Consider the following 25,222-nt stretch of genomic DNA (forward strand, 5'->3'; position numbering starts at 1 on the left):
CCGAGGTGACAAACTCCCTTTTGAGAACATGCGGGTTGGACTTCTGCGTCGGACCTACGCCGTAGCTCTACGAGCTTACGTCTTGGGTAGCTGACCAATCACAACGCGCCGGCTGTTTTTGAATTGAAGCGGTAGTATGGCGGTGCACGTACAGTGTGTTTTTTGTTTATATTGACAGTTCATCTCTTTTGAACTACAAGTCCACGTACAGTCTGTATTTTCTCATCTTTGATACGTTAACGGTATTACGGGACAAGATAGACTTTTTATACGACACGAGTATTTACAAAAAGATCTTAATATATGCAGGTTGGTTTTTATTTATACGTTCACATGTTTTTAAATCGGCAGGTTTTCTTCGGTGATCAAATTTGAATACAATCGTGAGGTTTGTGGATTAAACCTTCTATGGATTCATTTAAACACGAATAAAGTGTCGTTTTGGACGATTACAATCATGGATGGCTCAAAAGACGGAGAGACCACGTCATCTTTCAATAAAACCAAAGAAACAAACAGGACGTATGTGATCTCAGCGCTCACCAAATGCGGTGACAACACTCACAAACCAGTTTCATATAGTGGCAGACTCACTCTTCAACGAAAACCCAGCAGTAAAACTACTACAAACCAGGATGTAACTACACAGGAGAACCAAACCCCAGAAAAACGCCTGACACTAAAACGACGGACCAGAACAGGATCCATAACCAGAACAAAAGTCCTATCTGAACCCAATCCAACACACATGTCAGCAAAGGACATCCATAAAACCTCCAACACACCTGGAAAAACACCATCTGCTCAGAAAACAAGCACTAAGAAGCTAGAGCCTACCCATGTTGAGAGTAAAACAGTCTCAACACCCACAAGAAGGACTCAGTTTGAGAAACTAAGTGTCAAGAGAGATGTTTTTGAGAGGTTGGCTGGTAAAGATGCATCTAGACCCACGTCTATGAAGCATACAAGTGTAGGCACCCATAAACCACCACATGTGAGCACAGACCCTGGAAGATCAAGATGGGGAGCCAACAGTGAGATTCAGATTGGTGGTTTAAATAGGCACATGACACCCACATCACAGGTGAGGAGACCTACAACCCTAATGAGCTCCACACTTCATGGAGGACCGAGTGCTTCTAGACCGGCTTCAGGAGAACCGAATGTTCCCGTTGAAGCTGGAAGCAGAACAAGTGCTCTACCACCTGAAGTGCTGAAGATGGAGAACAGCGCTGTCACCGTTGCGGTTCGAGTAAGACCTTTTTGTTCAAGGTGAGATATTTTAGCTCTGTGTTGGTTGTAAAGTCAGCATATTTAATGATGACGTTTTAAATGTGCATTATCTTTGTTCTTTGCGGCTGTAGAGAGAAGAATGAGAAAGCCTGTCAGGTGATCTTCATGAACAACCAGGAAACACTGGTGCAGCATCCCGACACCAAACAAACCCACACGTTTACGTTTGACTTTTCTTTTTGCTCCGTTGATGAATCGGATGCAGATTTTGCCAGTCAGAAGATGGTTTATGAAAAACTGGCTCGGCCCTTGCTTGAAAGAGCGTTTGAAGGATTTAACACGTGTCTTTTTGCCTACGGACAAACGGGTTCTGGGAAGTCCTACACGTAAGTGATGTGAAAGTAGTTTGAAATAAAACTTTGTGTTAAGACTTACAAATAAACGTTTGTCAACTAGATAATTGAATATAACGTGTCGTTGTATGTTTGTTTTAGGATGATGGGTTTTGGGGAAGAAGCTGGTGTTATTCCCAGGTTCTGCGAGGAACTTTTCTCAAGATTGTCCAAGACTGACACCAAAGAGGTTGCTGACCTATTATATTCATTTGCAGTTTGTTTTTTAGGTCCACTGATTTATAAATAAATTAAAACAAGCTTTCTAAACATGTTTTTATGTGTTAAAGGTTTCCTGCCATCTGGAGATGAGCTACTTTGAGGTGTACAATGAGAAGATCCATGATTTGCTGGTGCCAAAGGATGAACAAAATCAGAAGAAAATGCCTGTAAGTATTACATCATCAGACACAATAAATCCTGTAGGGGTAATTTTGTGAATTGTATTTTCTACTTATTTGGAATGTTTTTTTCCAGCTTCGTGTCAGAGAGCATCCAGTATATGGGCCTTATGTTGCAGACCTGTCCACGTAAGCAAACATTTGATCAAATACCTGCGATCATCAAAAAAGCTGCAGACATTTGTAATTGTGTTTTTAAGGTCTTGCAAAGTCATGGAAAGAAAAGTCTTAAATATTTCTCTTATAATCTTGTCTTAATTTCTGTATATAACTGAAATGTAGGCAGTGCTTGAATGCACTGTGTGTTGCTTTGGATAAAGGTGTTTGTACATTTGTAAATGAAATCCAACTGGTGCAATCGAACATACTAATAGAACTCTCTAAACTCCAGTAATCCCAGACAACTGTAAAATGTGTGGATTTAAAAATACACCCACAACTTCAGTTATATGTGTGTGAATATTCACTATTTGAACCCCCTATGATTATGGTCTTGCAGGAATGTGGTCACCTCCTATGCTGATATTCAGGTAAGGAGATCTCATGCCCATTCACTTCAGTTCTTTGCCTGTTATGCTTTCCGGTTTACGTAAATGTTTATTTGTTTTCACAGACTTGGCTTGAGCTTGGAAACAGACAGAGAGCAACGGCTGCCACCGGAATGAACGATAAAAGCTCGAGATCTCACTCCGTTTTCACACTGGTCATGACGCAAACTAAAGTAAGTCTGAATTTCATTCATTCACACTTAACCTTAAAGGGATAGTTCACCCAAAAATGAACATTCTGTCATCATTTAGGTTGTTCCGAACCTGTATAAAGTTCTTTGTTCTGCTGAACACAAAGGAAGATATTTGGAAGTATCCAAAGTAACCAAACAGATCTCGATACGTTTGACTCTCAATGTATTTTTTTTCCTACTATGGCAGTAAATGGGGATGAGATCTGTTTTGTTACTGACATTCTTCCAAATATCTTCCTTTGTGTTTAGCAGAATTTTTTTTTTTACAAGTTTGGAACAACCTGAGGTTGAGTAAATTATGATAGTTCACCCAAAAATGAAAATTCTATCTCTTTAAGATTAAATACCTGTCCCTCAGCCGGTGGAGCATGTTGCTATATTAAATTATTATTAGTATTAAATGATGGTAGATCTGATGCATTTGATGATATATTACCATATGATGGTGTTTTTAAACATGTTCACAGACAGAGTTTGTGGAGGAGGAGGAACACGATCACTGCATCACCAGCAGAATAAACCTGGTGGATTTGGCTGGAAGTGAGCGTTGCACTTCAGCCCAGACCAGTGGAGATCGACTCCGAGTAATCCAATATCTACTTTTTTATTTATACATGATAACACAAGAGAACACACAGCTGTTACTGTTTCCTTTTGATTTTGTTTGGTACAATTTAGACAAATGATATTAAAATATTTTACACAAGTAAACAAAAATGTGTTGAGTTGTATTTCATTGCTATGCATAAATAAACTGTATTTAGCAATACATTTGTATAATTTTTTTCAGGAGGGAGCAAGTATCAACAAGTCACTGCTGACATTAGGAAAAGTGATCTCTTCACTCTCAGAACAGGCACAGAGCAGAAAAAAGGTCTTCACCCCATATAGAGAGTCATTGCTCACATGGTGAGAAGCGTTAAAAATAAAAATGTGTTTCTTATTTTGTTTCATGTAAGTTTTGAAGACTTCAACATGGCATAACATCTTTCATACTGTAATTTATTAAACGAATCAAGCTGAATATATATCAGGAAATGCAGGACGGGAATAATTGTATCCGTCAGGATTTGACAGAATTATGAGACCTAGAATATTATAATATACACAAATGAAATTTAGGTCAATTTTGATATCACTTTGTCTTTAAGTTAAAATATTGCATGAATTCCAACAGGTTATAAACGTCTGTTGATTCATATCATCTTGTGTTTAGGTTATTGAAGGAAAGTCTCGGTGGGAACTCTAAGACTGCCATGATCGCCACACTAAGTCCTGCGGCCAGTAACATGGAAGAAAGCCTGAGCACACTGCGATACGCCCAGCAGGCCCGTATGATCATTAACATAGCCAAAGTCAACGAAGACACCAACGCCAAACTGATCCGAGGTCAGGCCTGACATTTCATCTTCTTTAAAACCTATGGAGCCTGATTCTGTGTTTTTAGCCATGTTACAGTGGTCTACATTTGCTGTTTGTGTTTGTTTTGTCTGCGTTGTGAGGAATAGCATTACACTGGTAGTCCTCTAGATGGCACTGCATTGACAGAAATAAAGACTCGCTTCAGTGATTTGCGCACTGCAAACCCCCTGATGGGGAATTCAAATGTTAAAATAATAGTTGAAAGCTTGTTTTTGACTTGTGCTTCATGTACAGAGCTGAAGGCAGAGGTTGAGAAACTCCGTTCGGCTCAGATGAGCTCCCAGGGTGTCGAACCGGAGAAAATGAGACTGTTTCAGCAAGAGATCGCAGCTCTTAAGAACAAACTCTCTCAACAGGAGCGAGACATGGCTGAGGCTCACAGGTGAGACGACTCAAGGTTATGGCTCACATTATATGCAATATTTAAAAAAGCTTGTTATATATTCTTTAAAAGTTAAATTTGTTCGAAATTTCGCGTTTTATTTTAATATACGGGGCAAAAGACTATTATTTAGCAGGAAATAAAGTATATTTATTACTAAATATACTTGATATTCATAGGGGTAGTTGACAAATAAACCGTACGTGTGTCCTGTGGGGTTATGGCAAAAATTTAGAAAACAAACTGTTAATAATAATTATTTTACATCTCTTCTGTCAGCACCTGACCGATCAGTTCTATCTATCTATCTATCTATCTATCTATCTATCTATCTATCTATCTATCTATCTATCTATCTATCTAGCTATCTAGCTATCTATCTAGCTATCTATCTATACTGTGGTAGGCTTTGTGAGACCAGTTTATTGCACTTAATGCTGTTTGTTGTCCTTACAGTATGTTGTTCCAATTGCTTCCATTGTTTTGGATCAAAGCGTCTGCTAAATGTAAATGTAAATTTTATATTATTAATATGTAATATGAAACAGCATAATGGAGATTAATCTTCACTGTTAGTTTTGCTTTGTCACACCATAGGACACGTATGGTTTATTTATCTACTACCCATATTATATTTTCTCATACATTCATATATTTTGTTTTGTTAAATATAGTCTATAGGAAATTTGTTTGGTTTGTGTCTCTTGTATTGTGGAAATCATTTCTCACAAAGATGTGTTTTTTGTTCTACATCCACAGCGATTTTGCAAGAGCGGTATGTTTCTTTTATCTTTCAATCTTTTATTGTTTATAGAACTTGGAAGGAAAAGTTGGAAGAGGCAGAAAAGAGGAAACGTGAGGAAACCAAAGAGTTGCAGGTGAATTCATTGTTCAAATAACAATCAGACCTTAAACTTGATGGATTGATGTGCTTCACTTCCTTGTTCAGTTTCTTACTTTGTTTCTCTTTACCTTGCCAAGCGGGCTGGCGTCACCTTTAAGGTGGATAACCGGCTGCCTAACCTTGTGAACCTGAATGAGGATCCGCAGCTGTCAGAGATGCTCTTGTACATGATTAAAGAGGGTGAAACCAAGGTCGGCAAGCTCAAGTCTGTTTCAGCCCATGACATCCAGCTGTCTGGGGCTCTTATCGCTGATGAGCACTGGTGAGATGGATTGTCCATTTATTCACCTTTGATTGGTTATAAGGGTGGAAAAGTTGGTATTTGGCTTGCTTTAAAGGGATAATTCACCCCAAAATTAAAATTCTGTCATTGTTTATTCATCCTCATGTCATTCAAAACCTGTATATGACTGTTTTGGATCACAAAAGAAGATATGTCTCAGTGGTTTTGTGTCTATACAATGGAAGTCAACAACCACGTTCTTCAAAATATCTTCTTTTGTGTTCTACAGAAGACAGTTCTCCCAAAATAATAATTCTGTCATCATTTACTCACCCTCAAGTTGTTCCAAACCTGTATACATTTCTTTGTTTTGTTGAACACAAAGGAAGATATTTGGTAGAATGTTAGTAATTTTTAGTTCTGGGACCTCATTCACTATCATGGTAGAAAAAATGATTGTATACATTTCTTTGTTCTGTTGAACACAACATAAGATATTTTGAAGAATGTATGAAAGCAAACAGTTCTGGGGCACCTTGACTACCATTTAAAATTTTCCCACTATGGTAGTCAATGGTGCCCCAGAACTTAACGGGAAGAATGTTGATAACCGAACAGCGGTGGCACCCATTGACTTCGATTGTATGGACACAAAACCTAGGCAAGTGAATGGCTGCCATTGCTGTTCGGTCAACAACATTTTTCAGAATATCTTCGCTCGTGTTCTGCAGAAGAAAGTCATACAGGTTTGAAATGACAAGAGGGTGAGTAAATGATGACAGAATTTTCATTTTGGGGTGAACGATCACTTTAAATAAATTACATCCCTTTAAGATCCAAAAAGGACTTGAAAAATCATGAAAACTGAAACTTGATCAGATTCATAATCTAAGCATTTCTTTTGTGTAGTTATGCCATGATTACAGAGGTCATGTATGTACGGAAGTTTTAAAGGTACAGTAGCAAAAAAGGTCAGAGGGGGCGGAAAATGCAAATGGAACAACTAACATTTTTGCTGACATATAGGCATTTTATGGACATTTAAAACTGAATAATAACTGCATTCATTCCTAGCAGCTTGGGAAGTTGGATATTATTTGAAAACGGAATAAAAACACAAGCTAATTTTGACTGTCTTGACCTTTTTGTCAGTTATTAAACTTGCGTCTTCTGTGTTTATATTAATTTTCAGTGTCATCTCCAATGTAAAAGGCACCGTCAGCATTAAACCAATGCTGAATGCCAAGACCTACTTGAATGGAAATATCGTGTCCGAGTGCACCGTGCTTCACCATGTAAGTGACAGAATGAACCGGATGACCCTTTGGAATCGCCCACGAGCGTTGGCGGCAAATCTGAAGGCAGCAAAATTAGGATTAAGATTGACAAACATAAATCTCAGATTCCCTGCCTGACCATTACGGCCGGGGGAAAAGCATTGTTAATGTCTCTTAAACCTCCACATGAATCATTCAGGGTTTGTGTATTTATTTACTCATTTTGTTTCTCTGTTAAAGGGAGACCGGGTGATTCTCGGAGGCGATCACTACTTTCGTTTCAACCACCCCTCTGAGGTTCAAAGCGGCAAGCGCGTGTCCTGTTGGAACGCCGGAGACGGTCAGAGGGACTTTGAGTTCGCCAAAAACGAACTACTGTCGGCTCAGAGGGCGCAGTGAGTCACTAGCCCACTGCTTACTAATCACTTTCAAAAAGTTGAGCTAGAATACAATGTTAAGAAATAGAAGCATCCAATTGACTTTTTTGTTTTTTACATAGACTTGAAGCAGAAATCGAGGCGGCACGATTGAAGGCCAAAGAGGAGATGATGCAAGGGATCCAGATGGCTGAAGAGATGGCACAGCAGGAGCTGAGCGAGCAGAAGATCCAGTACGAGAATCGGATCAAAGCTTTGGAGAGAGAGCTGGTCAGAATACATGCTTATATACTGCATGTGATTGCTTATTTTTCCTTCCCTCTGTGAGAGATGTCAAGACATTTATTAAATGCTTATCTATTTATTTTCAGGAGAAGGAAGGTGCAAAGAAAAGAGAGCAGGAACAGGACAAACAGCGAGCCGTCAGTCAGATCGAACAGTTGCAGACTGCTAAGACGCTGCTGGAATGGGAAGTAAACACCCATCAGAAACGTCTGCAGGTGGAGGCCCAGGCTACCAGACAGGTGACATTAGAATTTGTTTCAAACCCTGTTTACCGTTCCAACAAATGTCCTGGTATTAAACTTTTGGGCATCGACATTTTGGCATCCCAACTTGATTTGCAGTGTTTGTATTTTTTCCACATAAGCCATGTGAGCCTTTCCTACAGACATCTCAATTTACTTTTTTGATTTCTGCTTCTTTAGGCCTTGGCTGACCATGATATTCGGCATGCTAAAATCGTAGAGGCCCTTGAGGCTGAGAAGCGGAAGATAGCAGAAGATCTGGCTCAGATAGAGAAAAAACGTGCCCAGAAAGTTAACCAAACCCCTAAATCAGGTAAATGACACCGTAAGGTCAAGCATGGTCAATCAAAATCCATCATGGTGATTTTTTAAATAGTGTGTTATTGACTATATTTTTCTTTATAGCGTTTGCAGGCTATCCGCAGTGGGATGCTATGAAGCTGTCTTTGATGATTGAAGAAGCAAACAAAATCAGTGCCAAACTCAGGAAGCACACAGTCTTCAGCAGGTACAGTTTTGTGGGGTGGAAGTGATTTACTCAAGTAGGATGTGTTGCGAAATAATTGTTTTGTGGTTCGTTTTTAGGGTTAGTGCTGAGCTTCACCTATCACAGGGAAAAGCTATTATATATAGTTTTAACTAGTTTTATTAATATTTTGAATAATGGTGTGTTCCACCATCGCGTTCCTCGCAGCAGATTACTTGCGGGATTACTTGTTTTTCGCATAAAAACCTCACACGACAGAGAGTGTCTTCACGAATCCTGACGTGCCAAACCAGACATGTCATAGTGCTCCCTCACGCTAATTTTCTCGATTTGAAATTTTTCAACTTGCGCGAAAGTCGCTGTTGAGGCGAATTGAGTACATTCGCGGCAATCCAGTTGCGTTTTTGCATTTATTTTGTAAGTAATCTGCTATTGCAAATAATTGAATTTGCTTTAGTGTGCACACACCATTATATTTTAATTTTTAATACTTTTTAAGTAATTTTGATATGTGCTTTTGTCATTTGATTTATTTTAGATTGCTATATAAGTTTGGTTTATTTTATTTCAGTTTTATTTTCCTTGCCTCAGATTAAATTTATTTTAGTTTATTGCAAAGGCAACATTTGTAATTTTGTTTAGTTTGTTTTTCAAATAATATTTAGGCAGATTTTGTATTTGAATTCAACAGAAATTCTTTTTCCTTTTACTAAACTGTGTTACTCAGGGTCTCTCAGGTTTCCTGCAAGAATTTTCAAGTAGGGATTTTTAGGCTGGATAACATTTATATTAATGTACAGTATTGGTCAAATGGTGTGAGATCATTTTCTTTGGATTTTAGGAGTTGGTTATGGTTAATTCAAGGGTTAGGAATAGGTTTGGCTTAAAATAGTTTGAAAGGAATGTTATTCCAGGTCCAGAAACCTGCCTGGGTAAATTTACTTTTTTACATTATAGTGTTTACAGTTTGACTTTCAAGAATGTAGGATATCATTAAATTGATTCGATGAAATCAGATATGCGTTTTTCTCTCAGACACGAGGGAAATGATAAAGAAAATGGTGGTGGAGGCGCCCTGCTGCAGGTCCAAGTTCAGAACATCAAACTGGGGATTTCCACTTTCTGGAGTCTGGAGAAGTTTCAGGGAAACTTGGCCGGCATGAGAGAACTCGAGCAGGTGGGCTAATAAAAGAAATCTGTAACCATGTTCCTTGCTTCAACTTCTATGTGATGCTGTACAGTCCCAACGAGCTGTAACAAGCCATGTGTAACAGTATTACTTTTTATTTAATATTGGTCTGGGAAGCCCCGCCCACCATAACATCTCATTGGTCCAGATAACTGTACAATAAATGTGCAGTAATTTAATTACACTGAAAATGTGTCATGTGATGTCTTGGTAGGACACATCCGGTGTTAAATATTTCATGCAACATGAGGCCTTTTTATTTGTAATTAGCCAATAAAAGCAGGAAGCATGTAGCGTTTGCGCTCCTGCTTATTACCGTAAAAGAAGATAAATCAAGTTTGATGTTTATTGGCTGTAGGGGGAGAGCAGTCCCAAAGATGACGACGTGTTTTACAACCCAAACGATGAGTGGGAACCAGACTTATCTGCCTCTTCTTCAACCTCCTCCTTTTCTCGTAGAAGGTATTTCAATGTATTGATCTTCTATGCTTTCCCTTCTAGTCCATAAATGAGTTTCTGATTGTACAAAAGGTTCAGAGATGTTCTTTGTGCCCGGCATCTATAACACCGTTTCTTCTTCCATCGTGATGTTTTTTCCTCTTGTAAACCAAGCAGAATGGAAAAGTCTAGAAAGCAGCACATTCCTTCTTTTATTCTCTACCAATTTTCCCCTTTGCGTTTCCATTTTTCTGCTTTGCCATTTTTATTGCTTACATTTGGCTTACATGGCCAAATTCAATATTGGTGAATCGTCAGATCAACCAAAACCATACCAGCCCTGAAAACCCCCTTTCACAGCTCTGAGAAGTCTTTGTTCTCACAGCTGGTTTACTTTTGCATGCGATCACTTACTTTTTCCCTCATGGCTTCCTCTGTTTAACACTGTTTACACCTGGTGATTTAACCGCATTTTGTGATTCAATCACTCAAACATCATTTGTAGGAAGACGAAAACGTGACTGCAAAGACCTTGCAGCGTGAATGCTAATTCGTCCTAATGCATCGCATCTGTTTGTATGCAGCAACGCAGTGTATGAAAAAATGTAACGTGCGACAACTTGATAATGCAATATGCAATACGAAATTGCGTTGTTTGTCAATTCTATTTCAATTCTATTAAAGGGATAGTAACCCCAAAAATTTCATTTCAAACCTGTATGGCTTTTCTTCTTCTGTAGAACACAAAAGAAAATATTTTGAAGAATGTTGGTAACCGAACAACAGCGGTACCCATTTATTTCTGTTGTATAGACACCAAACCAATGCAAGTTAATGGGGTCAATGTTGTTTGGTTGCTATTTTTCGAAATATTTTGTTGTGTGTTCTGCAGAAGAAAGAAAGTCTCTTAATACCAGGTTTAAACGGGGTCTTTGTAGTTATGTACATCAACAACTGGAACATTTTCTTTGGTGAGGAGGTGTATAGGAACATTGTTCAACTGTTCGAATGCCATACTTCACACTCCGCTATAAAGTGCTTATGACGCACGTGGCGTAACCAACTGCAGCATAAAATGGCGATGAGTTAAGCTGTTGTTTGTGTAATGCTCTGGATTTCTGACTGTTTCTCTGTTTTTATCTGTCTCAGGAGTAGAAGTTTATTAAAGAGCAAGAGGATTTCTGGCCGTCTCTATGAGATCAGAGTGCATCCCATTCAGAGCTTACATTGTGGTCCCTCACAGTCTACCGGTAAAGTACCACTTGTACCCTGTCTGTCTATACACAGTTTAAATAAATAAAGCTTTTCTCTAAAAGTACATAGTACTTGGGAGACCTGCCGTTAGTTTCAATTCACCTTGATGTTAGCATGTCGCTAAGCTACCAAACTGTTTTATAATTTTTTTATTTCACAAATAAAATTCTGTATTATTTGTGTCATTAGGGCTCATGGGTATGGGCAAACCCCCCAGCCTTCACTCCAGCACCTCTGACTCCGCCCTCCCGGCCATCTGCAAAGATCTGATCGGCGCGTCCATCGCCCGCCTACGCTCCTGTCAATCGGCCGACGAGGACGAGAGCTTGGCCGACAAACTGACCCTAGACCTGCTTGCCATACACGGTGCTGTGAGGTCCATCTCTGACCTCTATGATCACCTTGACGACGACAGTCGGGAGAACTGTAAGCGTCTTTAACAGGCATTCATCAGTGTCAATATTCAGTTCAGTATATATGCTGAGGTCATTACAAAGCGTTTCATTTTGTTCTGTTTATTTACATGGGAACAGTGTTTGCTTGCAATACCGAAGCCCAGACTCATCTAGTGAAGGCCACTTCTGCTGTGGAGAGAGCCGTGTTTGTTACTGTGCACTGGGTCTCCAACATTAAGCCCAGCTCGACCGCGGTGTCTCAGACAGCCGAAGAGCTCAAGGCAGAGGTCAAAAAAATCGGAGGCTACCTTCAGTTACTTATTCAGGTGCTTTCAGAAACCGTGGTGGAACTGTTTAATACATCAATCAGTCCTAATAAATGATGTGAAGTACAATAATTGCTAAAATGAATATTGGTTTTAGAATGCCCTAGAAAGGTACAATATACAGTGCCCTCCACTAATATTGGCACACTTGGTAAATATGAGCAAAGAAGGCTGTAAAAATATATCTGCATTGATTCTCGTTTTGATCTTTTATTTAAAAACATCTACAAAATTCCAACATTTCATTCAAGTAAAACAATTTGAAGTGGGGGGAATATCACATTGTGAAAAAAAGTTTTTCTCTAATAAAAAATCTATTTTTCTCTAAAAAATCCCCATTTCCAACATCAGGGCAATAATTAAGAAGTTTTAATAGACTGGAGATGCAAATCTGCTTGAAACAGGATGTGTGTCTATATTGTCTCAATGCACAGCGAGGAGAAGAATTTGAGTGGCCAAAGTCTCTTCAAAGAGCACAGATGGAGAATTGCAGAAATGAGTTGAATTTTAGTGTCAGAAAAAATTAAATAAAGGAATACTGCCTCTCCATCACCACAAGTTGTTTGGGACACTGTTCAAGAAACAAATCTTCTGCTCTCATGCAAAAGTAAACCACCATATTAATTTGCCATACTGGAACTTCAACCAGGACTGGGTTCTATGGCCGTATAAAATGAAAAATAGTTTTTTTTTGGAAGCAATAACACAAGATAGGTTTGGTGCACAGTGCACACAGGGATAAAAAAGTGCCCCATTTCCACAGTTAAATATACCGTCAGATCTTCATGTGGACCTACTTTTATACCTGAGGTTCAGGACATCTTGTTCAGATACATGGCATCATGTATTATATCAAATGCCAACAGATATAAAAATCAAAATCTGACTTGCATTGCTAGAAAATTATAATGGGTCGTGGTTGGATCTTCCATCAGCACATTGGTTAAAAACAGACATCAAAATCAACAAAAAATGGGTCACTGAACGCAAAATCAAGATCCTGCCATAGCCGTCCCAGTTCCCTGACCTGAACCCTATAGAAAATTAGTGGGATGAACTGGAGAAGAGGGAGCACCAACATTTGAAGGATCTGGAGAAATCCTTTATGGAGGAATGGACTTGGATGACTCTCAATGTATTCTCAAACCTCATCAGACTGAAAAGAAAACACTGTTTTTCTTATAAATTGAGGTTGCGGAGCGTATTAAATACAAGGGTGCCAATAATTGTGTCCAACATGTATGGAAGAAAAACATTTTTTTACAATGTGATATTCCCCTACTTCAAATTGTTTTCCTTCAATGAAATGTTGGAATTGTTTTAAATAATAGATCAAAACGAGAAACAATGCAGATTTATTTTTACAGCCTTCTTTGCTCATATTTACCCAGGGTGCCAATAATAGTGGAGGGTACTGTAAGAAGAGTGATGAAATTGTAAAGAATAAAAAAGATTAAACAAATCTTAAAGGTCCAGTGTATGAAATTTAGCGGCATCTAGCGGTGTGGTTGCGAATTGCAACCGACGGCTTACTCACCCCTCACCTTCGAAGCACTGTTTTGCTGAAGGAAATTTCTTATTTATTAAACACGCTTTGTAGAGCAGTTTGTCTGTTTAGGGCTACTGTAGAAACACCATGGTGAATTCCTTGTAAGGGGACCTGCGGTTTAGAAATAGTTCATTCTAAGGTAATAAAAACACAACGATTCATTACTTAAGGTCTTTATACACCTCTGAAGACATAGTTATGCATATTATATTGCATTTCTGTCAATAGATCCTCCAAAAATTTCACAATGGACTTTTAATTCAAAATTAAGAAATTTTATTTAGATATTTAAAGCCTGAAGACTTTTTGTCAATCCACAAAGTAAGTGTTTGCTAAATAATCTGTACTCAGGGCTGTGACTCTGAGATCTCCTCCATGGTAACAGAGGCCCAGAGGAAGGTTACCAAGTGTCTGAACACAGCTCTCAGCACCATCGGTTTGCTGGCGGCAGTGAGCGGGACTGATCTTCATTTGACTGAACTCTGTTCAGAGGTCATAGGCAGTGTGGGTATCTTTCAACATCTTCTGTGAAGCCTGAAGGACTTAAAGGCGGGGTAACCAATTTCCAAATTACGCTTTAGACAACTGAGTCAGGCCGAGTACCAAAACAACCTTGTAGCCAATCAGCAGTAAGGTGCACAGTGCACAGGACGGACATTAGCCGAGCCGAGCGCTGACGAAAGCGAAAGATGGGGGTAGGGGTGTGTTTGTTTTGGTGATTTGAACATCAACAACGGCTAAGAGTAATCAGACACCCCGCCTTTAAAGTGATACTTCACCCAAAAATAAAAATTCTGTCATCATTTAGTCACCTTCGAGTTGTTCCAAATGTGTCTTAATTTCTTTGTTCTGATAAACACCGAGAAAGATATTTGGAAAAATGCTTTTAACCAAACAGATCTCAACCCCAATTGACTACCATAGTAGGAAAAATTACTCGGTTGATCACAAAGACATTTGAAGAATGTAGGACAGCAAACAGTTCTGGGGCACTTTTGACTACCATTGTTTTTTTCCTACTATGGTAGTCAATGTGGGTTGAGATTTGTTTGGTTATAAGCATTCTTCCAAATATCTTTCTCTGTGTTCATCAGAATAAAGAAATGAATACACATTTGGAACAACTCGAAGGTGACTAAATGATGACAGAATTTTAATTTTTGGGTGAAGTATCCCTTTAAAGATTGTTAAAGATAGCATTATGGGACACTTGTTAATGTATAGACTGCCTGGCTCAAAGTTAACTTCCGGTCTGTGTTTGGTTATAACAATTTATTTATTCAATTTATATAAACATTAATTTATATTAACATTTTATTGTATATTAATTGTATTAAATTAACAATACTGAACAGTTATGGATTCTTTGCGGAGGTTTACCGGAAGTTAAATTTGGGCCACATAACATTTTTTTTTTTGTGGCTGCTGAAACAGTTTCTAGAAATATTTATGAAAATGCCTATGCATGCAACTTTATAAAACATTTTTAGGGAATACATTTTTTTGTTTTAAGTGATAAAAAACAATTGAAACTGGAAAGCATACCCAAGGTTTAAATTTCAGTATCAGTATGAGTGTGTTTTGCTGATGTGTAACTGTGGCCCACAAATATAAAACTACTTCATGGCTGTTAAGTTATTGAAAAAGTCTTGTATCTCGGTTTTCTTTTTCTCTAGAGATCGATTTTGGATTTTTTGCAGGACGGGATGCATCAAGGTGTGACTGCTCTTCTCGATGCTGGTCTGTCCATCACTAAACTGATGCTTCAAGATGCTCAGATAGTTCAGCCTAGAACACAGGTCAGTTCTTTCAATCTCTGTTAACTTTGATGTTTGAATTTCATAAAAAATATCAGCTAAAAGATCAGTCTAAAATGTTATTAAAATAAATGTTTAAAATAAACATTTATTATGTAAATAAATGACCTTTGTTATCGCTTCAGTGACTTATTTACATATTATTTATATATTATTATTTACTTGGCTTTTGCATTTTGGTTTAATTGTTGAAATGTTAAGGTATTTACCTTAGCATCACTTTGAAATCATTCTTGCATTCGTTGTCAATTTTTTTTTTTTTTAGATTTTACAGAGTCTGAAGAACAGAATGGTGGAGGTCGCCCTCGCTCTACAAAGCTACATCCACTGCAGTTTGTCGGTAGGCCTTTACAAACAGCCGTTATTTAAGATAAAATGTTTCGGATTGATGACCACCCCCGCAATGGTCGAGGCAGACTAGCTTTCACAACGCCTGTTAAGCGAAGCACCTAAACCGTCATAGTGCTGTTTAGAAAATAAATGGATTGAGTGGTGTGTTATCGGTCACTTTAATGGGGCTGTAACTGTTATCTTTAATACACAAACTACAGGCTTGTCGGTATTGTTCAACAAGAGAATGGGATGCTAGGGTAAACAATGGATACCCGCCTCACCATCACCACCACCCTGCCTGAACTCAGTGGCCTGAAATGAACAAGAGACGTATTGGTCTCGCATTTAAATTATATAAGTGTTTAAAAGTGGGAATGTGGCATTGGAGTGTTGGTTAGCCTAAAAGCCTCTTCAAGATATACTTAGTGCGAATTTTGTTGTTTTTGAACATTTCAACACCCTTTTGTTTCTGTAGGCAGGGTTGGGATTTTTTACAAAAATGCTTTTGAAAACTAGAAACAAAGACATATTACAAATTAACTAGTACCGCAACGTCTCATCGCCACATTTTTCCCTTCTTTTTTTTCACGGCTTTAGAAAACAGACTTTGATACTGTCAAATCAGCCTTTGTTTTTCCAGAAATAATGCATTTCCTAAATCTCTGCTCTGCAGCTCGACAATGCAGTATATTCATGTTAATATGTCGTACAGTTTTTTTTATATTGTTCCGTGTCTGACCTCAGTGGATGAAATAATATTGTGTTCAAGACCACTAGGATTTAGGATATTTCCTAACCTGGAAATAATTTCTGGAACCGTGCTCTTTTTTTAACATTAATAAATACTTGTCATTTTTTAATGGTACTAAATCCAACATTACTTCCGGGTTTGTGGTGGGAAATATCCCAAATCTGAGGTGTCTTGAACATGGCAATGCCAATGACACCTCAAAGGTGTTTATTAGGCACACCAAACTTTTCCGGAAAGTTCGCGTTGGTTTACTTTGCATAGTTTTGGCATTGTTTTGACCAGATTTTGTTCGAAATGACATCACACCTTTTTGTTTTCCATATTTTGCTTTAAGGCTGGAATACACTACATGTCTTTTAAAGTCCCAGTGACATTAAAAATGACAATTATTTTTTTCATGAAATATTACAGCGTTTATAGTAAATAGCTTATCAATGTGGGCCATTTTCTTTTTTAATTCATGTACCCTCATCACCTTCAGTTAAAATCTGAAAATGCGCTTCCGCCCTGAAATGACGATCCATCTCAAATGACGTAAATTAGACGGCTTGGCCGGAGCATCCGTTAACTCCTCCCCTTCAACTGTCAGTCTGCTGCCAGTTTCATTTCAAAATCAATGCAACAGATGTTTTCACACATCCAATCAATTCGCAGTGAAAAGCGCAAGCCACGCCCACTAATTTTCTCCTTTGAAATTCCTTTTCACTCGGAAATGTGTCAGAATACGGAAGTAAAAACGATCGCAACTTTCGGTTCACGGGGACTTTAAAATCTGAACAGATGTTTAAAAACTAGACATCACACACTTGCAGACTTTTTGAAACCGGGCATCACACACTACGCGATAAAATCTGCAGGCTTGCGCAGACTTTCTGCAACAAGTCCAGACTGAAAATCTGAGTGAAAATAGTGTATTCAAGCCTTAAAGTACATAGAAGTATTTAAAGCAGTGAAGTCATGTTATAGCAGAAGCTCAGAAGTTAGGTTTTTCAAACTCAAATGACTTTCTTGTTCTGTGAAACACAGTACTGGATGTTTATTTCAGTACAATATAAGTGAATGGGTACTGACATTGTTAAGCTCTAAAAATATCACTAAGCACCATTATAGTCGACGACAACACTTTTCATGCTCATTGTCCTAGGCATGATGGCTCAAAAACGATGCATATTTGTTTTTTTTCACAGGAGAGGTCAGACTCCACCGAGACTTGCACAAAGAACAATGAAGACTCAGACACGTATGGACTTCAGAACACGGCTTCTAAACTTCTTAAGCTGAACCAGGCCCTCACAGACCTCCACTCCTCACTGTCAAGCTCCCTGAAGGGTATCTCATTCTTTCCACAATAAACATCACTTCTAGTTTTCGGGTTTGACAAATGTGACTTGACTTTATTCTATGATGTCTGATTCTAATGCAGGGAGAGGCAGCGACGCTGGCATCAGTTCTTTTAGGCAAGCGGTACAGACTTCATCCAAGACTATTGATGATGTCATCAACGGTCTCCCACGCCAAATGGGCGGCGGGCGCGCAGACAGTCTTCGGCTTCCGTGCGTGAAGCGTGCCATGGCTGCCCGCAATGACGTGCAATCGGCTCTGCATGCTTTGACGGGGGCGTGGGATAGAAGCACGGATGAAATGCATTCGCTGGATGAAGACGACCGCTTTACTATAGCGGAGATGCAAGATTCTGGATATGACAACAGAAACCGAACCGTCCCTAAAGTTGTGTATTCTCTTTCCTCGGGCATTAGCACATGTTCCAGAGATGCCCGTTGGGTGTGATGTGGGCAACCACCAACTAAATGTGCTAATAAGGGTACTAGTCATGTGTATATAACCTTATTGTGTGTTATCGCTTTTTGATATATTTACAATATACACTCCTACAGGTGTACAGTATTGAACAATTGTCGTACAGCCTGTAGAATTAATTGTAGTCGGTTATGATGTTTCCATGAAGGGCTTATTTGTATAATGTATTAAGATGGTGTCTGTATACTTTGCAAGCAACCAAGCACATATTTTTTAAGGTTGGTAGTGTAATTCTATTAACTGGATCATTTATTTCCAGACCTCATATAATTAATTTAGAAAACACTTTGCTGTTGACTATATATTTGCACTTGAAATCTTTGCACAAGCTTGGTGGCACAGGCATTTCACATTTTTATAGGCATGGAAATGTGTTTCTTGGCAGTTGTAGCAGCATTTTCTCTGGATCATGTAACTGTTCAACAATAATTTATACTTCGGTAATAAACGCACACTGGGACTCAGTCTTGTGTCCTCTTTAATGACTTTGAAACTTTCCAGAAGTTGTGCATTAACTTTTCAAGCCCATGTAATTGACAGTAAGTGTGGTAATCCTAAATTAACACGCATTTAAAATTAGTTTTTGATAAGGTACAAATGTGTGGCTTTTTAAAATAATTGTGTATCGTTTTTTTTCTCACATGGTAATTATGAAAAGGAAAACCAATTCTTCACTTACTACAAAAATACAATACTGAGCCTAGATTTTGACAAAATGTCGTAGTCACTATCGGATCACTATTGTAAATCCATTTGTGGCAACGTCGACAAAGATTTACAATAGTAAAAAGTATTATGTGTTAGTGTTTTACGTTTTGTGACATTAAATGTAGCTACACAAAGATGTTACGTTCAATGAAACCAAATAAATGTATCAACAGAACGATGTTACATTCAATGAAACAAACAATTCAATAAGTACGTATTTAGTTGTTTTCGCTTTATGACACGTTTTAGTATTGTATATCTACATCATGTGGACATGTTTATTTATAGCACAAAACCTTTACGATTTCACAAAGTCAAACCTGGCATTAATTGTAATATGCATTAATTGCTATTATTTAGCAAGTAGTCTCAGTGGTGGTGGGCGTGGCGAGTGCGCTGCAGAGGGGAAGCGCGGGAGGCGCGAGCTCGGTCCTCTCATGATCTCACTCAGCCCTTAAGAGTTTCTCACTGTTTGACAGCATTTCGACGGAAAAAGTCTCAACAATTTTCCATACTTTCCTTTTCGAGATAAAAGTATTAAATGAAAGTCCTACGACTAAACTGTCTCGCAACTTACAGGTAATCTTCTGTTTTCGTCTGCTATGAGGCATTTAAATGCGTGCTCGACGTTATAACGTTTGTGACTCGAGTGGTTGTAATTTTTGTTAACCTTTTAATTTAAAAACTGTGGAATAAAAACGTTTCGCTTTAACACTGAAGTATTTCGTTTGCAGGATGAATTTGCTAGAAATTATTTGCTCCAATGTTATTGTAAGTAACAGTTTTTTCTATTAACTTTAAGTTACATTGTGGATGTATCTAACCTGTGATATGAAGAGATCAATATACAGCCTTTGCATTTTAGTTACATTCATTTAAATATATTAACAAACTTATTTTCTAGGTCCTCATCCATCACTGCTTGGAGAAAGGTAATAAATCACAACAAGTGCTTTTCATGTTTGTTTACTTATAAGTCAGTTATAACCAGTTATTTGTTTTATAATACATCATTATTAGGCTATGTTTAAAATGTTATAAATACCAGTTGAGTCCAGGGAAAGAGAGTTTGGCAGACATTATATATATATATATACATATATAGTGTTTTTTATTTTACATAATCTTTAGCTGGCATTAAAGCAACCTAGGGACAAGTTAATGCTACCTAAAATGTCAAATTCAAGTATATGGGACTCTTATTGTGTTTATAAACTGAATGTGAATGCATGTGTTTACAGTGGAGGGTCGACCCCTGTTTACACATGAAGAGTCTTATTATGAGTACGTACCAGATAGGCAGCAATGGTCTGCCGCTAACACACTCTGCCATCAGCGTTCAGGAACCCTGGCAGTGGTGTCCAACGCTGAAGAGATCCAAAACCTGCACAGTTTTCTTCAGTCTTTGAACATCACTCAGCCTGTATGGATAGAAAAAGAAGGCATTTTGCAGATAAGTGGTGAGCACCCATATCCCATGTTCCCCTGCTCCATTGTGCGATGAACAACATTGCTCGGTTGTATTTATAAAATAAAGATGCCCTGCAGTGCTTGTATACACTATTGGGGTATAGAAACAATGCAAATTGTATTTGGGCATTAAAAAAGCCACCTTTTTGCTTTTTGACTTATTACCGTACCATTCTGTAAGTTACAACTAGCACAATGGCGTTTGTGATGATGATGTGTAAAAAAGTGTAATTATCTATTAAATAATCCATAATTTTATGTGTTTGAAAACATTCTTACAGAAAGTCTTTTTCCAGCCCCTCCAGATATGTTCATGCTGGAATTTCCAGCTCGTCCACACCGAAAATCGTCTCGCCTTCGCCACAAGTTCCTTAACATGGAACTGCTTACTGTTTGCGCTCGTCTTCAGTTTAACCCCAATTGCCACGGACTTTCCACCGTTTTCTCATATTCCATAAAGTCGTTCATTAATGAGCTTCAACTCCAAGCAAGGATTTTGGAGAATGAGCCCATCCAACTTGCATTGATAGTGCATGGATCAAACACTACTTACGTAACAGCCTTTCCCAATGATGCTTCCTGGAACTTTGTCTGTGCGAGTTGGATTGGGAATGGGGGGAAGTGGGCCATCTGGGCGAATGGAACAAAGGTGGGTTTTGGGAGTTCTCTTAACGCATCAGACCATATCGGGGGAGATGGTCTTTTCATCATTGGACAGGAGCAGGACACGTTCGGAGGTTACAAAAGCGATAAAGCGCTCTGTGGGAACATCACGCAGTTGTACATGTGGGATAGTGTGCTGCTCGACAGTGAAATTCAAAACATGGAAAAAGACTGTTCACCCGTTTCTTCTGGGTTGTTCTTCAAATGGAGCGAATCTGTCCTGGAAATAGAAACCTCCCTGCAGACACGAAGGGGGAACTCGCTGTGTCAAGGTAGAGTCAGTGGAGGTGGGTACGGGCTTGCACCTTACATGATTTTAACTCCTGGACTCTACTGGGTTGTCTCCCTCACGTCTTCACATAAAAATTTCCACTCTTTCATCCATTTCCACCCAAGTCTCAGCCAAGTCGTGATTGCTAACCTCGGGCTGAAATGGTTGTAAATATTTCATCCATGCGGTAATCGAGTGACCCACCCATCAAAGCATACACTGAATGACTAATAGATCCAAAAAGTTTTTTTTGAAGCGAAGACATATGGTCTTTACATGAACCAGACTTTGGAGAGTGTGATAACTATGACTCATGGTGACATCACTAAATTTGGCAGACTAGATGCTAACTTGGGTTGCCTGCTGTTCATTGGCCCTAGACAGATGAATGCACTTGATTTTATTTTGTTAATCTTTCATTACAGGTATGAAGAGTCACTCACATGAGCAACTCATAACTTGGCTGGATTCGAGTTTTCATCATAATTTGTCTGATGTCCACATGTCCAACAAGGCCTGTGTTACCTTTGACCCTGCAAGTAGGAAATGGATCTATGACTCTTGTATGTCATATAGAGGAAGCGTCTGCCTGTTCCACAAAGGTAACCGCCTATATAACTTTGCAAAAACGTTGTCTGATATCGGCATGCATTGTATAGTTCATCTTCTGAACATTTCTGATAAACCCAAGTGTTTCATTTCTTTATTTCAGAGCAATTGGACTCCTTCGGTTTTCCAGGGACTCCGTTCTTCACACAAGTCAGCAATGAGTTACATTCCAAGCCTGTGAGTTAAACAGGGCTCACGGCTGCTTTTTATTAGTTATGCTAAAAGCTCTAGAATTCACCAAGAAATGGCCATTTTGTCTGGTAAACCCATTTCTTCTATTGCTCTCTCCCTTAGCCTTGAAAGGTTTTAAATCATAATATAGTTATTGTGACACATAGGTGTAACATTTAAAAAATACTTAATCTTCAATGACTTGTTATTTCTTTCTTAACAGGATACTGACAATAAAAACGTAACTTTGTTCCCGGCAAATGAACTTACTCGCCACAGCTCTCTCCTGATGACTATTTTGAGAGTTATAGACAGCAACGCTGAAATCATCACACATTCTGATCTTCTGTACCTCATTAAAACCATCGAGAAGACATCAGCCACACAACATATTGACATTGCAGTTCCATTCAAGTCCATATCCATGATCAGCAATTGCTTAAAACTAGCCAGCAGACTCATCGACCCTGATATGGCTGACCGGTGGAAGGATTTTAGAGCACGTGAGGTATGTGTTGATAGCCTCTTTGGTTTGGTGTTTATTTGGAGCAAACTTGGAGTTGGGTTTTTTTTGGAAGAAAGCTATAGGTCAACAATCAAGCTTCACAGAAGGGTTCCTTAGGTTCAACTGTATTCACAATCTGTATGACCGTTCACATACAATTCAACACAGACCCGAGGTTTGAGGTTGTTAAGTGATGGTAGTTATAGAACCACTTAAGTTTTTCAAAGCTTTAATTTCAAAGAAATATACAATCCACAGTTGTGCAGAAATTAATTTAGTGCCACTCTTTTGGTAGAAGATCCTTGATTATTAGTTTTTGTGATGTAGTGTCAAAGAGAAAGACCATTGTGGTGTTTTCTGAGAAAAAATACATTAAAAACATACAAAAGCTCAGAAAAATTAAATTGCATTTTATCTCTTAGCTGATTGGTTTGTTTCAAGGATTTGGCCACTATTGATCTTTCTTTCTCTCGGGTTTATACATTTCTTTTTGCACTTTCTTAGATTCATAGTGGACCATTTAGTGTCGTAGAGCGCATTGACAAACTGCTGTGGATACTGGCGGACGTGCTTTGGGCAGAACGCAAAAGCTTCACAATGTCAACAAAGAACATGGGTAAAGTGGAGTCACTGGTGCTTGTCACAACAGTCACAGACATCAGCTTGAATATATAACATTTGCTTAGCATGATTAGGTATCAATATTTCTGAAATATGACAAATAGGGATCACAGTTGCAGCTGATTTCATGATAGGTATAATATTCTCTTGTTTGTTGTTTATTAAAATCTAGTCATGACTATGTTTAAAATGTGATTTATGGTTTTCTAGGTATTCATCTTGAGCCTCGAAGGTTGTCACAGATGAGCTGCAGTTGTGTGTATAAGCCCTCAGTCCACAGCAGTCAGTTCAGCAGCTATGATGAGATCCTTATCCCTGACTCAGAAGTGCAGAGAGTCTTCTCTCTGGGTGAAGATTAACCCACTCTTCATTTGAGAAATTGAGGCCCGGTTTCACAGACAGGGCTTAAGGCTTAAACCTCTCTTAACGGAATATAACTTGCCCAGAAATATCTTAAAATATATCAGTGCCATTGTTCTGTCTCGAGATGCACACCAGTAATGTATTCTTCTAAGGCATTTTTATAAAAGCGACATAAATCTTAATTTAACTAAGGCATAGTCCTGGCTTAAGCTAAGATGTGTCTGTGTCTGTGAAACCGGGCCTGAGTTTTAAACAAGGAGGTATCTGATGGTATGCATGTTGTTTGACAGGCCACGAGGAGGTGATGTTTATTCACACTTACTACAGTCACCTATTAGAATTGTCCAAACTGGAGGCAAAGACCCTCGACCACCAAAATACAGACAGTAAAAGGTTAGTAAGAGCCTTTTAAATCTCCACTAATTATTAGTTGTACCACTTCATCTGTTTATGAGCACTTTTTATTCATATTACACATTTACGCAAAACTTTAAACTCACAGTGTACACTACAGTCTTCGTAATCCCTGAAATCAATATTTAAAAAAATTGTAAAAATGAATCAATGTCTGGACACCTTAATCTCCATAATGAAATTCCAGATAAGTATCAGTTTTGTTATAGTTTTTAAGCAAACCATCAGTGTATTTGTTGTTGTGGCATCTGATGGTATATGACCTTCCATATATGGTAGTGCGTGACGTCAGACTTAACAAGCGAATTGTAACTCTGTTTTATTTGTTTTTATGCAGTCATTACGCTGGTCAGCTAGCCACAGCAGTGATATCAGCGACTGTGCGAGATGTGTCCAGGGCAGAGAACGTTCCAGTCTCAGTCCAGTACACCCTGTCCTCTGGGACTATGGTAAAAAATATGAAAAGCAAAAGTTTTATTTGCTAACAGTGAATCTCTTGGTCATTCCATTAAATATCCTACAAAATCTTTTTAAAATCTGACCTACAGTACAATTCAAAATGTACTATACAACATTATAGTCTGTATTAACCTTAACTAAATGGCCTTGACAGATATTTAGTTTTGCTTAAAATCAATACCTGCTGTACTGGCAGGTTGGTCCTGACTCCTGATGCTATTCACACACAAGAGTTTCATGATTTTTTTTCTTTTTAGGCAGAGTTTCCAAAACGAGTCGCGCCTCTCTGTGTCTTTTGGAATGTCAGTTTTATGTGAGTGGGTGTAATTCAATTACAAAATACTAACTGGTGTACCATATTACAGCATCTTGTTTGGGTCTGATTTAGTCTCTTAATGCCCAAAGGGCTGGTCGTACCAGTGACTGGTCAAATAAAGGATGTAGAGTGTTGCCTGGTGCTCCTGATGTCACTTCCTGTTTTTGCAACCACACCACCAATTTTGCTGTCCTCATGAATTATATGGAGCCCAAGGTATGTTTAAAGTATTTCATTTCTAGGGTCCTGTTTTTGTAAGATGCTATAATTACATTATTTAAGTTAAAGCAACTGTAAAAGGACAGCTTTTTAAGTTGAATGCACTAGTAGAGAGATTTTCTGTTATAATACAATCCTTCCACTAGAGGTCACTGTAAGCTAATAAAAGTAAGAAAGGCTGTAGTGTGTGTAGGTG

General features: G+C 38.5%; 2 protein-coding genes across 3 annotated transcripts in view; both read left to right on the forward strand.

Annotated features, from left to right (window-relative positions):
- Nucleotides 1-131: 131 nt before the first annotated feature.
- Nucleotides 132-18,692, forward strand: kif14 (kinesin family member 14). 2 transcript variants are annotated; one of them, XM_057324896.1, is made up of 30 exons: nucleotides 132-242; nucleotides 352-1,272; nucleotides 1,365-1,619; nucleotides 1,728-1,815; nucleotides 1,916-2,014; nucleotides 2,103-2,155; nucleotides 2,526-2,556; nucleotides 2,640-2,747; nucleotides 3,236-3,352; nucleotides 3,559-3,677; nucleotides 3,985-4,157; nucleotides 4,425-4,572; nucleotides 5,387-5,450; nucleotides 5,554-5,738; nucleotides 6,892-6,994; nucleotides 7,217-7,371; nucleotides 7,476-7,623; nucleotides 7,725-7,877; nucleotides 8,061-8,193; nucleotides 8,286-8,388; nucleotides 9,403-9,544; nucleotides 9,915-10,018; nucleotides 11,144-11,244; nucleotides 11,438-11,674; nucleotides 11,782-11,969; nucleotides 13,870-14,022; nucleotides 15,195-15,317; nucleotides 15,601-15,675; nucleotides 17,607-17,748; nucleotides 17,843-18,692. In XM_057324896.1, exons 2-30 carry the CDS (start codon nucleotides 458-460, stop codon nucleotides 18,205-18,207), a joined length of 4,680 nt encoding a protein of 1,559 aa, XP_057180879.1. In that variant the 5' UTR covers nucleotides 132-242; nucleotides 352-457; the 3' UTR covers nucleotides 18,208-18,692. The 2 variants fall into 2 exon arrangements, with proteins under 2 accessions (XP_057180879.1, XP_057180878.1); XM_057324895.1 differs by having other exon boundaries at nucleotides 132-1,272.
- A 755-nt stretch (nucleotides 18,693-19,447) lies between these two features.
- The window catches only part of LOC130548980 (adhesion G-protein coupled receptor D2), a 63,365-nt gene continuing 57,590 nt past the window's right edge, over nucleotides 19,448-25,222 (forward strand). The window contains exons 1-14 of the mRNA XM_057326085.1: nucleotides 19,448-19,524; nucleotides 19,680-19,716; nucleotides 19,850-19,877; nucleotides 20,187-20,405; nucleotides 20,712-21,365; nucleotides 21,775-21,951; nucleotides 22,062-22,135; nucleotides 22,353-22,637; nucleotides 23,139-23,250; nucleotides 23,466-23,603; nucleotides 23,909-24,011; nucleotides 24,370-24,481; nucleotides 24,749-24,804; nucleotides 24,897-25,023. Of these exons, the coding sequence (XP_057182068.1) occupies nucleotides 19,487-19,524; nucleotides 19,680-19,716; nucleotides 19,850-19,877; nucleotides 20,187-20,405; nucleotides 20,712-21,365; nucleotides 21,775-21,951; nucleotides 22,062-22,135; nucleotides 22,353-22,637; nucleotides 23,139-23,250; nucleotides 23,466-23,603; nucleotides 23,909-24,011; nucleotides 24,370-24,481; nucleotides 24,749-24,804; nucleotides 24,897-25,023 (2,160 nt within the window). The 5' untranslated portion in view covers nucleotides 19,448-19,486. The remainder of the gene's footprint in view (nucleotides 19,525-19,679; nucleotides 19,717-19,849; nucleotides 19,878-20,186; nucleotides 20,406-20,711; nucleotides 21,366-21,774; nucleotides 21,952-22,061; nucleotides 22,136-22,352; nucleotides 22,638-23,138; nucleotides 23,251-23,465; nucleotides 23,604-23,908; nucleotides 24,012-24,369; nucleotides 24,482-24,748; nucleotides 24,805-24,896; nucleotides 25,024-25,222) is intronic.

This window comes from Triplophysa rosa, linkage group LG25 (assembly GCF_024868665.1).
Source record: "Triplophysa rosa linkage group LG25, Trosa_1v2, whole genome shotgun sequence".
Taxonomy (NCBI): Eukaryota; Metazoa; Chordata; class Actinopteri; order Cypriniformes; family Nemacheilidae; genus Triplophysa; species Triplophysa rosa.

Excerpts from the sequence above, each read along its gene's own strand:
- kif14 (XM_057324895.1), top strand. The coding sequence starts at position 458 with ATGGATGGCTCAAAAGACGGAGAGACCACGTCATCTTTCAATAAAACC. Across the intron at positions 6,995-7,216 it reads AGTGCACCGTGCTTCACCAT|GGAGACCGGGTGATTCTCGG; the intron begins GTAAGTGACAGA and ends TCTCTGTTAAAG. Across the intron at positions 7,878-8,060 it reads AGGCCCAGGCTACCAGACAG|GCCTTGGCTGACCATGATAT; the intron begins GTGACATTAGAA and ends CTGCTTCTTTAG.